We start from the raw sequence: 13,519 nt of genomic DNA, 5'->3' as shown, positions 1-13,519 counted from the left end.
ACGCAGCACCTGAAGACGTGTGAGGAGCAGCATATATAAGAGTGAACGCTGTATTGACCATCAAGGAATTCAACGATCACATAAACCTTGTTTACTTTCTTTTTTTTTAAATAAGTCGAAGATGTGTACTCCACACAAAAAAACAGACATTAGACTAGTGTGATTTGGTTTTGATCTTTAATCAGAAGAGAAAAGTCCAACATCATGTCCAACAACACTGCTAACAGACATATGGTGTACATACATTTTACTGCAACCTACCACAGCTACTGCTGTTTTTCAAAACAACAAGTTCAAATCCAAACTCGCTTAAGTTCTTCCATCAGGGTGTAGACTTTGACAATACATATTCATCACATTAATAAATATTTCATGTAACTTTAAGATACCCAGCCCAGTAACAGTCCCTTAAATTATTATTGCATTTAGGTCATACAATATCTGCCCCATAACACATGTGCAACATTCCAAAGCATTTGGAAGTAGAATCTAAAAAAATATAAATATAAAATAAAACCGTTAAACCCCTTCAAAATTGACCTGTTTACGAAAATATCATCTCCACACTTGCGGTAAATGGTCCCTTCAAGTCATGATTAGTTCCCTTGTATCTTCTTTCCTCCCTAACCAACACCCAGGACAGTGAGAGGCAGAGCAGGAAGTCAGAACTCCATCAGGGTGGAGCGAGTCCTGCGCCACACGATCGAGGCTCTAGTTCATCTGCTCCAAATGCTCCACCGCGTCCCGGAGGTCCGCCACCACCACGTCCACGTCTTGCCGAGATGTCTGTCTGCCCACACTTATCCTCAGGGCATTTGCTGCCACGTGGTATGGGACCCCACAGTTCAGGAGCACGTGCGAAGGCCTGGCCAACACACATATCAAGAAGAACCTCAACACTGCGTGAAAGTTGATGACAAGTTACACCTGTGTTACTGGCTTTCTTTTAATTTTTTGGCAGGAGAACCACGGGGTGGGGATGAGGGGTGCATTCAGTGTGAGTAAAGGGCACTTACTGATCCCCCCGGTCAGAGTGGCAGGCAGCGCCCACGCTGGCCAACAGCCTCCGGCAGGTGGACAGCACTTGGTAACCTGTGGCAGCGAGATTCGTGTTAATTATTCAACACGGCTATTGTGTTTTACAAATGGCCAAGGTCAAGCCCTGACCCACTTTTGTTCGGTTCACGTGACAGTGCTGACACGTGACGGATTTGAAAAAGCTTCACTACTCTAACTGGTGTCTTACGTTAACGTGTGTCGGCAGTAACGAGACGACGAAACCAAATATTCCAGCACTGGCAGTCTGCGTTGGAAAAACCAGTGTAAACTAGGAAGACATCACAGTCATCATGCGCAGGCTATATGCTCCAGCCTGAGTGGGACGCTGGTATACCTACACCTTTGACTGGTATAGAAGGGGTTTGGTCTGCCGTATTAGGCAGAAGTTTAAAAAAAAAATGACTGTGATGAGACACTTACCTTGAAGCCCTTGACCCAGAATGGACACATTGCACGTGTTGGGCAGTGTGTCAGAGCCGGGGAAATGGCTGTTGAAACGAACCTTCTCCTCTCCAAACACAGCCTAGCAACAGACAACGGACACAAGAACAGCACGTAAATGCTACTTGCCCATAGACTTACGGCGACGCAAGTAAATGAATGAGATCCGGTACACAGCGGCGTGGTCCAGACTAACGGGACTGACCAGAAGCCTCTGCTCCAGGTAGAGTCGGATGTCCAGGAGATGAGACTCATACGCTGCTAGGTTTGTGGTCACCAGCTCAGCGGCCTGCGGGAGGCACAGAGAGGAACTGACGCGGTCGCAGGCCTGATGAAAAAAACGACGTTGACAGTAATCACAGTGTGTCATACCTTTCCCAGACCAGCAATCATAGGTGTGTTCTCAGTCCTGAGGAAAAAAAACCCCAAACAAACAAAACAAAAGATAGAAAAGGTATTAATTTCAGCATCGGAATTATGCATTTTCTTTACTTATCGCTTTAACAGCGGCAGCGCGATACTGACGACGCGACAGCAGGTAACAAAATCACGCCGCACCCAGGTCTGAAGCTGCGCTCCTGACCACCACCGTACAGCAGAGGGTGAATGGGGGTTGATGTCCCAGGACCGTTCACGAACAAGGCACCGATTCGAGGGGCGTAAAACTGGAACGCATGAGACACAAGTATTAATACCCACAGTTCGGGCGGGGAGGTGATAACCTTTAGCTATACTCAAAGGGCCCAGTGGATGCAGACTGCTATTTTCCCACATTTGTAGTTTTGATGTAGGTGCGTAATAACCCGCAGTGGTAATGCTGTGTAAATGTGCCTTAAGATGAATAAGTACCAAGTCTGAAGTGGGAAGGTATCCCTGACCAACAGCCACGGTTCACCTTGTGCCCGACTATGGTGATGTAGTCTACACCCAGGTCCTGTGCATCCACGTGGATCTTTCCGAAGGCCTGAGCAGCGTCTGTGTGCAGGAGCACTCTGGGAGAAAACGCTGGTCTCTTCACTGCTCGCACCCTCTCGCAAATCTCCCTGACAGGCTGAATGGGAAGAGAAGAGATTTTACTGCAAATAATATCAGTTCGATGAAAACGTATTTATATAGCGCTTTTAATGATGGATGTCGTCTCAGGAACGAGGTGCAGACCCTTAACGAACAGGCTACGGGCAAGTGAAAAAAAAACAACAAACCCTCGTGGATAAGGAAGAAACCTTGGGAGCATGACACTCAGCAGGGGAGCCCATCCTTTGGGCAACAGCCCAAAAACACCGTGCTTGGCCTGAAAGTACAAGACGTTTGTGGAAGCTTTGTTGTGGTGGGCCACTCACCATGATGACTCCTGTCTCGTTGTTGGCCAGCATGACCGACACCAGGCAGGTGGTGGGACGCATCGCAGAGACCACATCCTCCGCTTCCACCCGCCCAGTCACCATGGAAACGGGCAGAAAGGTGACATCTACGAAAAAAAATCCAAAGCGAGGCTGGGTCAGAGAATCTAACCTACCTTAACATGGCGTAATCTTGTGATGTACCAAAATTCTGGTTGTTGTCTTCAATCCAACAATCTGGGTGTTTAAACAATACGTGCAATTCAGGGACACTGTTTGTAAACCAGGTTGGGTTCAGCACCGTGGTTACCTGCCCTCCCCGTTTTTAATAGGTTCTCCACCGGGATTTTGACGGAGTCGTGCTCCACATTGGAGGTGATGATGTGAGGAAGGACCCTGCTCCCATTCAGCAGGTGCCCTCTCTCCCGGGCCCCCTTCTCCGCAACGCAGCTTTTCCAGAAATGCTCCACCGCAGAATGGACCACCATGTTATTAGCCTGAAGAACCGGGAAAAGAGGAAGATGATTTGTTTACTCGGGTAGGTCCTTGTTTATGATTTTTGTATCTGGGTTTTTTTTTTTAATCTTTTTGCATTGACTTTACTTATGTATTGTATATTATGTATTAACTTGTTTAGATTAAAGTCCTTCCCCTTATTGCTTTAATTTATAATCTGCAGGTTCATTTCTATATTATAGTTTGTATTATGTTTTAATATTTATTGTGTAATTAATATTGTTTTTTTCTCTTTTGATCCTATATAGGTGTTTACTCGTTATTAGTTTTATATCATTTGTTTAAAAGCAGGGTCCCATTCAGACTAGGTTCTCAGAAGCTCCAGTTTGCTAACCAATAAAAACCCACCAAGAAGTTGATGAAAAATCACTGGCGTTCTCACCTCAGTGCCCCCTGAGGTGATTATGATATCCTCCGCCTTCCCCCCAACCATTCTTGCTATGCTGTCTCGGGACTGGTTAATGATATCTTTGGCCTTCAAACCTGGAAAAAGACTGCAAACCATAGGTAAACGTGCTCTTGGTGGGGTACCCGAGGTTCTCTGTTGGTCCGTTTCCATGACGTGTGAGCAGTGTGCTTGGTAGATACGTGCTGCTGGCAGTACCTGGTAGATACGTGCTGCTGGGGTTACCCCAGGCAAAACGTAAAGCATCAGTTACTGCACTGATCACCTCAGGTTCCAGGGGCGTAGTGGCATTGTAGTCCATGTAGACTCTGTTCAAAAAGTGAAACACCTACTTTTACCCAGCTTTGCAAAGACCATCAATGCGAAGAACATTGTGAGGTAGCCAGCGTCTCACCTGTCCCTGATAAGGTCAGCCAGAGGCTCGAGATTAGTGTGAGGATCCAAATCTACCCCTGCGTGGTGTGGGATATTGGTGTGTGGCTCATGATCCAACATAACGGGCGTAGCTGTAGTTGGCGCCGTCTCGGACATTGTCTGGATTGGATGAGAGTCACATCATGACCAAGGATAGGGTACAGACCTAGCTATAGAAACGGGGTGACGGATATGCCGTAAAACCGCTCACTCGTTGCCATCAGGTTCTCCGCGCTTTAGCGATTCACGGTCAAATCATCCCCGTTTTAAATCCCAATGCGCCTAAATGTGCTATTTTACGGTATTTCGCTGCTCATCGCAAACCTACGCTCCCCAAGCAAACAGAGACTTTCGTATTTTTTGGTGTAGGCACGCATTTCACGCATGTAGGTACGACGTTTCAAAATACAAAACACAGCTCAATTGACTGAACTAGTTTACTTGCATCATTACATTAAATACAATTAGTAATATATTTTAACATTGTAATAAGCCTTGTGCAAAACAGTTTTCCTATATAATGCTTCTCAGACGGAGGGACTCCAGGGCTGCCAACTGCTTGAGAGTAAAACCTGCCCAAAGGTGCCCTGCTCATAGCCAAGGGCTCCTACGTTTATGAGGTAGTGGAGCTGCTTTAGCATAATGGGAAAGTTTTAGACAAAGATATCCAAAATCAGCTTCTCTGAAATGAGAATGTTAATTCCCCTAAAGGTTATCTGACAAAATAGATTTACCCAAGAAATGGCATTGTGATATCTGCCTAAACTCACTCTGCTGATAGCCATGGGCTCCTAACCCAGGCCTGTTCACATCATTAGCATTTTAATATGGACTTTTGAAAAAATGCTTCAGTAGATTGTGTCTAAATTTGCGCTGGTGATAGGCAAAGGCTACCACTCTTGGGTGGTATTACGGGAAAATCCATAAAAAATATGTAACCATACTTTCTCTGAATTAAATGGGTACGTAAACATCTTTACAAATACAAGGACTTCAATACAGATTAATTAAACTGTAGTAGAATCCCCTGCTTTAGCAGGCAGTCAAGCTCTATAATAAACGTCTGAGAAGCATTATATAGAAAAAACGTTTTGCACAAGGCTTATTACGCTGTTTAAATATATTACTAATTGTGTTTAATGTTATGACGCAAGTAAACTAGTCAAGTGAACTGTGTTTTGTACTTTTAAATGTAGTACAAGTGCGTGCCTACACCAAAGAAATACGAAAGTCTCCGATTGCTTGTGGAAACGTTTGCAATGAGCAGCGAAATACCGCAAAATATAGCATATAGGCGCATTCGGATTTAAAACCGGTCTGATTTGACGCTATTCTGGCGCTGTTAAACGATGCTGCTGTTGTACCTTTAATCACGCTGACAACGCACAATATTTTCCATCAGTTAAGATTAGCGCTATTCACAAATGAATGAGACCAGATTTTTTTTTATCTAGAGTTCTCACTATTAGCTAAACGTATCGTGTTTAAACGAGCTCGCAATACCGAGGTTTGCTGCAAGAACCATTAACACCCAAACACGTGTCTGAACCTTAGCAGCTAAAGCTGGCTGGCTAATATAATGCTGTACGTGCTTGTATCGCGGTGAGTGAAAGGAAAAGACCGGGGAGCATTATCGCTTGAGCAGACCGACTTACTGAGGCTTGCGTCTTGTCAAGGACTCACTTACACGTCCGGACTCTCCAGACAACACCCACATGGCATCCAGATAGCGAGGAAGATCACTAACCCCAATAAGACCTGCGAGTGGGAGAAACAGCGCCCCCAAGTGGCAGGAGTGGACTCATCACAGTGACGGGAGAGGGACCATATGATGGTCGAAAAATAAATGACCTAAAATAATTCCGTGGCATTACATTAGACATATTTAGGCCGAAACATTATTTTAGCTTTTAGTAACATCTGAGAACACTTCTTTCACTGAAACAAAATAAATTATATAAAAAACTGCATAGGGAGGATGACTTGACTGGTTAGTGTCTTATTGTATATTGTGTATTTTATTGCTGTTTTTTTTCCTTCGATTTTTAACTTTTTCTGAGGGCAGTCTCCAGGCTAGTTGCAAACATAATCATCTGTCATGGTAGCTGCTTCTGCTTTTAGCATGAGAAGTTTAATCTTTGTCTTGCCAGTTGTTTTAGAGTTTAGTGAAGCAGGTCACTATAAGAACCCTTGTTCTGAACTGCAGATCAACAGAACGGACCGATGCCTCATTCTCAGTTTTCTTACCGACTTGTTTGATTGACATCCTTGGCCTTTTTGTCCTTGATTCCCCACAACATCCTTAACACGTGTCACCATGGTCTCTTATTGGTTAAAAAACAACACACCTAAGACTTCTATGGGGTTGCATAAGTTCCACATTTATTTTATATCAGACAATGTGTTAAGGTGTAGGCTACACTAACATTTTGACTCATAAATCCATCGCCCAAAAGAGACATTGAACTACTGTCCATTTAAGATGGTACCAGCGGGTAACTGCATTATTACATCATTCACAGCAATCTTGTTTACATACAGTGCAAAGTAAAACCAAGAAGAAAATGTAGAAAAATCGACCAGTGAATGGAATTTGTGCATACAGTGAAAATGGAAGCACACAAATAAATTATTGATGTACAGAACAAGTACTTTTGTTTTTTCTTGGTCGGTTGATTTCATCACAGGCTGAGGATGATAACAGAAAGCTCAGTCCTTGTTATTACAGCCTACAATGTGAAAAATGTGTATCCAACACTCTTTTAGCAACATTCTGAAAGAGGCGCACAAACAAAAGACAACTCTCGCATACATTTGTGCATCGCAAAAGGAATCACTTTGATATTTCACGATCATTTTGGATATGTGTCCACACAGCTGTTTTACTAATTTTGAGCTAAATTAATAGATCAGAAGGACTTGACCTACAGTCAAAACTGGACCACAGATGTTTGGCTTTTTAAGACATCTTGCCATCTGAAACTGCTGTTAAGGAGGACAGCACATAGGCAGATCCTATCTTTCCATGTTGGACTGTGCGGACATTATCATATGGAGCCCTGACATGTTACTGCCTTGAAATCCAACCAGTTTCAAATGATTGGTCAAGAATGCATAAACATGAGTTATTTTGTCTAAAGGGGTCTATTGGGAATGTCCCACAAATCTTTGTAAGAACATGAAATAATAGCTGTTTACTTCAATACATATTTCTCCTTACCAAAAAAAACCCCAAACCTTTTTCAGAATTTGTTAGCATGTGCTGTAGGCCGGCTGGCCGGCTTTAGCCACGCACATGTCCACGTCAGTGAGTAAGGGAGGTGGGAGGGTCTAACATAATCCTCCAATCGTTTTATGCCACATCACAGCCCGTCCGGCATGGCTATAACAAACATTAATATCTGTGCTCTGTTTCAGTGACTGCCCAAGTTAGGGTCACACCAGCACAGCAACTTCCTGATATGCGAAGCTCTCTCCACAAACAAACTGCACAGACATCCAATAAACAAGGTTTAAAAAAAGGTACAGGATTAAACTAAATGAAAGTTCATGAAAATGCATGCACGTTTGACCAACCACAGTAGCACGCATCAGTGGAGTATAGCATTCCTGGAAAATGGAACTTGGCCACAACAAAAGCTAGTATTAATCAGCACTGTCAGCGGTGCAATGTGGATACAGATTTTTTTACACAAAAGGATGGTGTTTAGGTAACAACACAGACATAAGCCGCCAGGCTTGGACACCTCGCAAAACATGAAGCCAACATTTACATCACACAGATACCACTAATGAGACCTTGAACCTTGAGTGCCATTGAAAAACAGTGTTGACTCTAAACTCAGTGTCCAAGTACCAACATAGTGCTTTACAGTATCAAAACTGGGTGAAGGGGATCATGGGGCTTGTTTGATGTTGAGAAGGGTGTTTTGAAGAGGAATGGGTTATGTACTGAGAGTCGTGTTCACCTCAGGAGCACAACGTCTGTCGCACAAAAGTCATTATATTTTAGGTCCATTTCACATAGGAGTCGAGCTTCATCTGCACAGTGAAATGGTGGAGTTTGTGTCAACAGAAGTAGCTGTACGTAGAGAAATATCAGTCCATCTGCGATAAAGAAAATGCTCACTGAGTGCACAACATGTAAACTCAATTTGCAAACAAGTGAAGAGCGCTTGTAGACCTGCCCATGGGCATGGTAAGAGGCTGAGATACACGGCTAATATGGCTTTCCTGAAACAGGGGGATCTGTACCGATAAAAGCAAAGCAGAATTAAGAGAAGAAATATTAAAAAGCAACAGGTGTACAGTAGATAGGCTGAAAACAAGAGGCACTAGACCATATCTCATTTCTACACTTAAGAGCTTTACAAAATACTACACCTTTCTACCTAATATCCTGCTAACAATATTGGAGATTGTGTACAGAGTCTCGGTTTTTTTTTCCATTTGATGTGCGTTATGATCCCCTTTCATGGACAACCGAAAAGCCTCTTTTGTTTGCTTTGAACAATTTAAAACAAATGAAAAATTCAAGTACTCTACGTGGTTTAGCAGCCATATCAGCATTAACTCATCTCTAACGCCACAGAAACATTCGGTGAAGGGAGAGTAGCAAGATACAGTCGGTGGTTACTACAACACATAATGAAAAGTGCCATATGCAAGAAATTGCACTAAACGTCTTTAAATGTTTTGTCCATAAATACACAATAAAATAAATAAATGCATGTTAAATAAATATCTAACTTGACAAGATTTTAATATAAATTCCAAAGTAAATCAACCAGAGACGAGATCATTAAGAGATAAATTAATTCTAGAAAATATTAGACTGCATTATTATACATTTCTGATAAGACTCATGCATGACTCAATAATTGTCCAGCACTGCTCAAACAACTGTTCATACAATTATAATTCGATTTTTTTCAGGGCAATGAGGAAACCATATGAGAAATTGTTTTTTGTTGCCATATATTTCCTCATCAGTCTAAATTATTTTGAGTTTCAAGGCTTTTTTTTTAATGGGAAATACCATAAAGTTATATAAATATTTGTGAGTACCACTACACTGTCCAAAATCTGCAGTAGGGCGTAGGGTGTGAACACTAAACTGGGTTGAATCTGCAGTAGGATGTAGGGTGTGAATGCTAAACTGGGTTGAACCTGCTCCTTGATAAGTGTCACTGTCGCTGAGTACTTCTATTGGCTTAAATTGAAGAGGAAAACTACAGTATGGTTTGCGGAACTCAATAACGACCAGTTTCAACGCTGTAATCCTGCAGACTTATAAAGAATAACGCATTAAGACCATATGACAGCCATATTTAAATAGTTACCGTTTTCCCTCCAAAACCTTAGATGCAGCACATCCTGATGGCATGTTTGGCTTACAGACAAGTTTAAGCATTTCACACAAGTTTCACACAATGCACAGCTTTGGAAATGTTACCATGACAACCCTGGAATCACCACCACTGTTTGGTTGTTTTTTTTCCTTCATTCTCCAACTTTCATCCAGGTGTTGCCCTAACCTGTCTACAGTGATGCCAGGAAAAATGCTTCTAATCTCCATTTGCTATCTGATGGCCTTGGCTTTTTAAGAGGGTTATGAGCTGAGTATCCCTGCAGACACACGATGATGGGAGCCTTTAGTACACAGGTGTTTAGTGCTAGTCAGAGCCAGCGTGGGGCCACACAGTCAGGTAGGGTGGGGTGGGGGTGTTGGGAGGGGGGGGGGGGATGCCGAGGAACAGAGGCTGGACTCAACACAGGAAGTGGTGGCTCTCTCGGGAGATCTATTTACAAGGACCAGTCTTTAATTTTTGAGTCTTCTTGTCTTTCACAGACTGCAGTATGATGGGCGAGTCAAAGCCTCATCTGTGCTGTTCTTCTTCTGGACAGTTTAGACCTGTGGGGAGAGAGAAAGTGAAAACGGAACAGGACACTAGTGGCTGCACTAGACCAGGTCACAAATGTCCAAGAAATTCACGTTTGAGCTTGAAGTGTTAGTTGTAGTTGAAGCAACACAAATGTATGCGACGGAGTCAAAGCAAGCGGCTCGCGTGGAGCCGATGTCCTCACTTTAGCCGAGTAAATTAGACAAGTTTTTTTCTTTTTTTTTTCCTGTCCATGTGTACACTTCCTTGCTTCATCTGGTATACCTGATGGATCCAGCGAGGAGGGGGTTAAATGCATACAGCCAATCATGCATCTCCTTGTCGTTGCTGGCTCGCAGCAGAATTCCACGATGCTCTGTGCACACCGCAAACGTGTAGGGAGTCTGGAAGGAATGTGGGCCAAATCATTAAAGCATGCACACCCACCTGAGATTAACGCCGACAGATTAACAAAGAGAATAAACTTCATATGCAAAGTTCTTCAGCAAATGTGTGTGTGTAAAAATACCAGTATGACCATGAGAGCAGACATGCTTGAGGTCACCTTCAACATGGCCTGTTGGTCCTCGCTGTACTCCACTTGGGCAGAGGACAGGTTGAGGATGGCTCTCTCCACCGGCTCTCGGTCCGAGTTGTAGATGTAGACGTAGGGCCGGCGAACCACCACATAGCGCTTCACCCAGCCGTTGGTGTGGGGCTCCAGGAAGTGCAGGTAGCCCTTCTTCGACACGATGGGGCTGGGGGTGGTGGACAGGGCCTTGGGTTAGAGACACCTGCTCCCATGAGCCTGCAGTGCTGAGCCCGAGACGTACTGCAGGCGGGGCTCACGAAGGGTCACAGGTTTGTTGATTTATTTGTTTCATGGGATAGCATTGTGGATCCTAGACAAATTCTAACATTAGTCTTTTGTTTAGCAAGAGCTAGGGATGCTATTCTACATTATAGATTATGTATTTCTACTCTAAAATGTTTTCCTTTGGGATAGTAGAAGTAATTGGGATATCTGCTGATAAGCTTTTGAGACTTCAGTCCTCAGCGGTAGCGCAAAGGCCTGGACCGTCACCTGACTCGGATCTCCTGAATGTCAGGGACGAAGGTGTGGGACTTTGGCCTTGGCTCCGGGGCCACGACCGGCGACTTCTTGACCTCTCCCTCAGGCATGGAATCTGGGTTAGGGCTGACAGCACGGGAGCAGGGCATTGTGGGTCTGTAGCACACATGTTTGGACAGATACTTTAGACAGACTGCATGCGCAATGTTTTGTTATTCCTGCATGGCGAAGGTGTCGTGGCGAAACTGACCTGAGTTCGGTGTTGCTGCCGTAGTGACCCTCCACCAGCGAGGGGCAGGTGGAGGACGGTGTGAGAGTGTTAAGGGCAGAGCCCGAGGTGGAGTCTTTCATGAGAGTTACAGACATCTCACTTAGCTGGAACACACAGCAGGAATACCAGCCTATTAAACGCCCACACAGTCAAAACTCACACCTGCCAGATTCCATGTTATCCAGGCCGAATGTTTTAGAAGGGAAAGCTCACGGAAAGCTCACGGACAGCTCACGGGACAAACCAGCAGAGCAAAAGCCTCCATTTAAAGAAGTTTGCGCTTTCATACAGCATGTGTGAGAGGCTCACCTTGCTCTCGCTGGCACTCACACACACGTGGCTGTAGTCTCTGTTGAAGGTGTGGGTGAGCAGACGCAAACACTGAAAGCAACGTGAGACACAAGGAGTTAAAGGAGAACGCAGAAAAACCAGCATCATAGTTTCAACTCCAGCTTGTTTGACAAATCTCTCTAACACAGGGCTGAAAGGTCACGTCAAAGTGGAGGTCCATAACATTAAAATCATGATTCATTACATTAGGGAAATAGTCTCATGTGTTGTATTTAATTGTAAGTTTGAAAAAAAAATTCAGTTTACAAGAAATGTCCTGCGTGTATCTGGAAGGTTTCCTCCCTGGTGCGCTTCTGGTAAAAAGCACTGAGTCACCTTGGCTGTGAGCTCTCGCTGCCGTTGGCTGGGGGTGTCGGGTGTTGGCTCGCCCTCGGGGCCGAGGCCTCGGGCGGCGTGGGCGGAGGGGGAAGAGGACTCGGTGGGATCTTCGCCCGCGCAGGACGACGGCGCCTCCTGGCTCAGCAGCAGGGTGGACTCCAGCTTCTCTCTCAGGAGGAGGTAGTGTCTGGTCTTCTCCACCTGCACGGCACGATCATGGGTGGGAAAGCAAACGGTTAGAGCGTCACCTGAAACACGAGCCCATTTCTAAAACAAACTGACCAAAATAGTGTAAAACAATCCAAACATTTATTTAAACTACAGAACGTGGTTCATGACTTCTTTGTTCTAACTGATTTTTTTTTTTTTTTTTTTACAATTATGGCATTTTATTAGTGGTGAATTGTTTAAAACTAACAGGCTGAGGAAGATTTAGGACCGCTCGTGATGCTAGGGTCTACCCAACAAGCTGGAAAGGTCGAGAGGTAAAGGGTTAAGGGTCAAGGGTAAAGGGTTTGCGGGGGGAAGGAGTCTCACGCATGGCAGCTGAGAGCACGCAGCTGAACGAGACAGCACGCGAGCCAGGCTGGTTTCCTGACGCACGGGCGGCGTCTCCTACCTCCTGCAGGAGACTCAGCTTGTCCAGCTCCCACTGGTGGTCCAGGATGAGACTGTCACTGCGGGGCCTCCACCCAGCCAGGTTCTCCTCCCCGCGCACGTATGCCACGGACGTGTCCAGCACACGCCTACGTCTCCTCTGCATCCCTGCGGTCAGAACAGACGTTCTATCTATCTATCTATCTATCTATCTATCTATCTATCTATCTATCTATCTATCTATCTATCTATCTATCTATGATCAATAGCTACATGAACATATGTAGAGAGAGAGGAGAATGAAGAGGGCAGGTGTATTACCGGGACTAGCCGCATCCGCCACATGGCACATGCTGAGCTCATACACTCCGGTCACTCGGTTTCTACAGCAACAAATAAAGACACATACACAGGTCATAATGACGCTGTCGCAAGAAACATTGAACTTTGTCTCCTGTGAGGTGTGAGGTGCGTGATATATGTGAGATGCGTGAGGTGTGTGAGGTCGCGTGAAGTGTATGAGGTGTATGAGGTGTGTGAGGTGTGTGACGTGTGAGCCGTGGGACGTGTGTGAGGTGTGTGACGTATGTGAAGTGTGTGATGCATGTGAGGTGTGTGACGCGTGCGAGGTGTGTGACGTGTGTGAGGTGTGTGATGTCTGTGAGCTGCGTGACATGGGTGAGGTATGTGAGGTGTGTGAGGTGTGTGAGGTGTGTACCCCTCAGACGATCTCAGGCTACCGCTGCTGAAGAGGCTCCTGATGGAGCGTGACGCAGAGAGTTTGGCATCGCGGGAGTAGAAGAGCATGCAGAAGTCTTTGGTAATAACTGTGGGCTGTGTGCAGCTCTCCAT

At 44.9% G+C, this 13,519-nt stretch overlaps 2 protein-coding genes across 27 annotated transcripts in view; both read right to left on the bottom strand.

The window, feature by feature from the left end:
• Window positions 1-160: 160 nt before the first annotated feature.
• scly (selenocysteine lyase) lies at window positions 161-5,947 on the bottom strand. Its single transcript, XM_027007682.3, has 13 exons — window positions 5,832-5,947; window positions 4,157-4,296; window positions 3,961-4,070; window positions 3,739-3,839; window positions 3,151-3,337; window positions 2,841-2,968; window positions 2,396-2,551; window positions 2,059-2,165; window positions 1,873-1,909; window positions 1,706-1,789; window positions 1,480-1,582; window positions 1,017-1,092; window positions 161-865 (listed from the first exon to the last, which is right to left on the bottom strand). Exons 2-13 carry the CDS (start codon window positions 4,291-4,293, stop codon window positions 712-714), a joined length of 1,380 nt encoding a protein of 459 aa, XP_026863483.2. The 5' UTR covers window positions 4,294-4,296; window positions 5,832-5,947; the 3' UTR covers window positions 161-711.
• Window positions 5,948-6,531: 584 nt separating this feature from the next.
• Window positions 6,532-13,519, bottom strand: part of kif1aa (kinesin family member 1Aa) — a 48,066-nt gene continuing 41,078 nt past the window's right edge. For 25 of the 26 annotated variants that reach the window (XM_081717048.1, XM_035524067.2, XM_035524072.2 and 22 more), the window contains 10 exons: window positions 13,386-13,519; window positions 12,989-13,050; window positions 12,690-12,835; window positions 12,068-12,271; window positions 11,711-11,782; window positions 11,381-11,505; window positions 11,143-11,286; window positions 10,624-10,816; window positions 10,344-10,462; window positions 6,532-10,090 (listed from right to left, as the gene is read on the bottom strand). In XM_081717048.1, coding sequence (XP_081573174.1) covers window positions 10,048-10,090; window positions 10,344-10,462; window positions 10,624-10,816; window positions 11,143-11,286; window positions 11,381-11,505; window positions 11,711-11,782; window positions 12,068-12,271; window positions 12,690-12,835; window positions 12,989-13,050; window positions 13,386-13,519 — 1,242 coding nt within the window. In that variant the 3' untranslated portion in view covers window positions 6,532-10,047. The remainder of the gene's footprint in view (window positions 10,091-10,343; window positions 10,463-10,623; window positions 10,817-11,142; window positions 11,287-11,380; window positions 11,506-11,710; window positions 11,783-12,067; window positions 12,272-12,689; window positions 12,836-12,988; window positions 13,051-13,385) is intronic. The other variant, XM_081717054.1, reaches the window with a different exon arrangement.

This window comes from Electrophorus electricus, chromosome 7, assembly GCF_041902795.1.
Source record: "Electrophorus electricus isolate QZ-2024a chromosome 7, ASM4190279v1, whole genome shotgun sequence".
In the NCBI taxonomy this organism is placed as follows: Eukaryota; Metazoa; Chordata; class Actinopteri; order Gymnotiformes; family Gymnotidae; genus Electrophorus; species Electrophorus electricus.
Note: the sequence above shows the minus strand (reverse complement) of the source record. Positions and strands in the feature narration are given on the sequence as shown.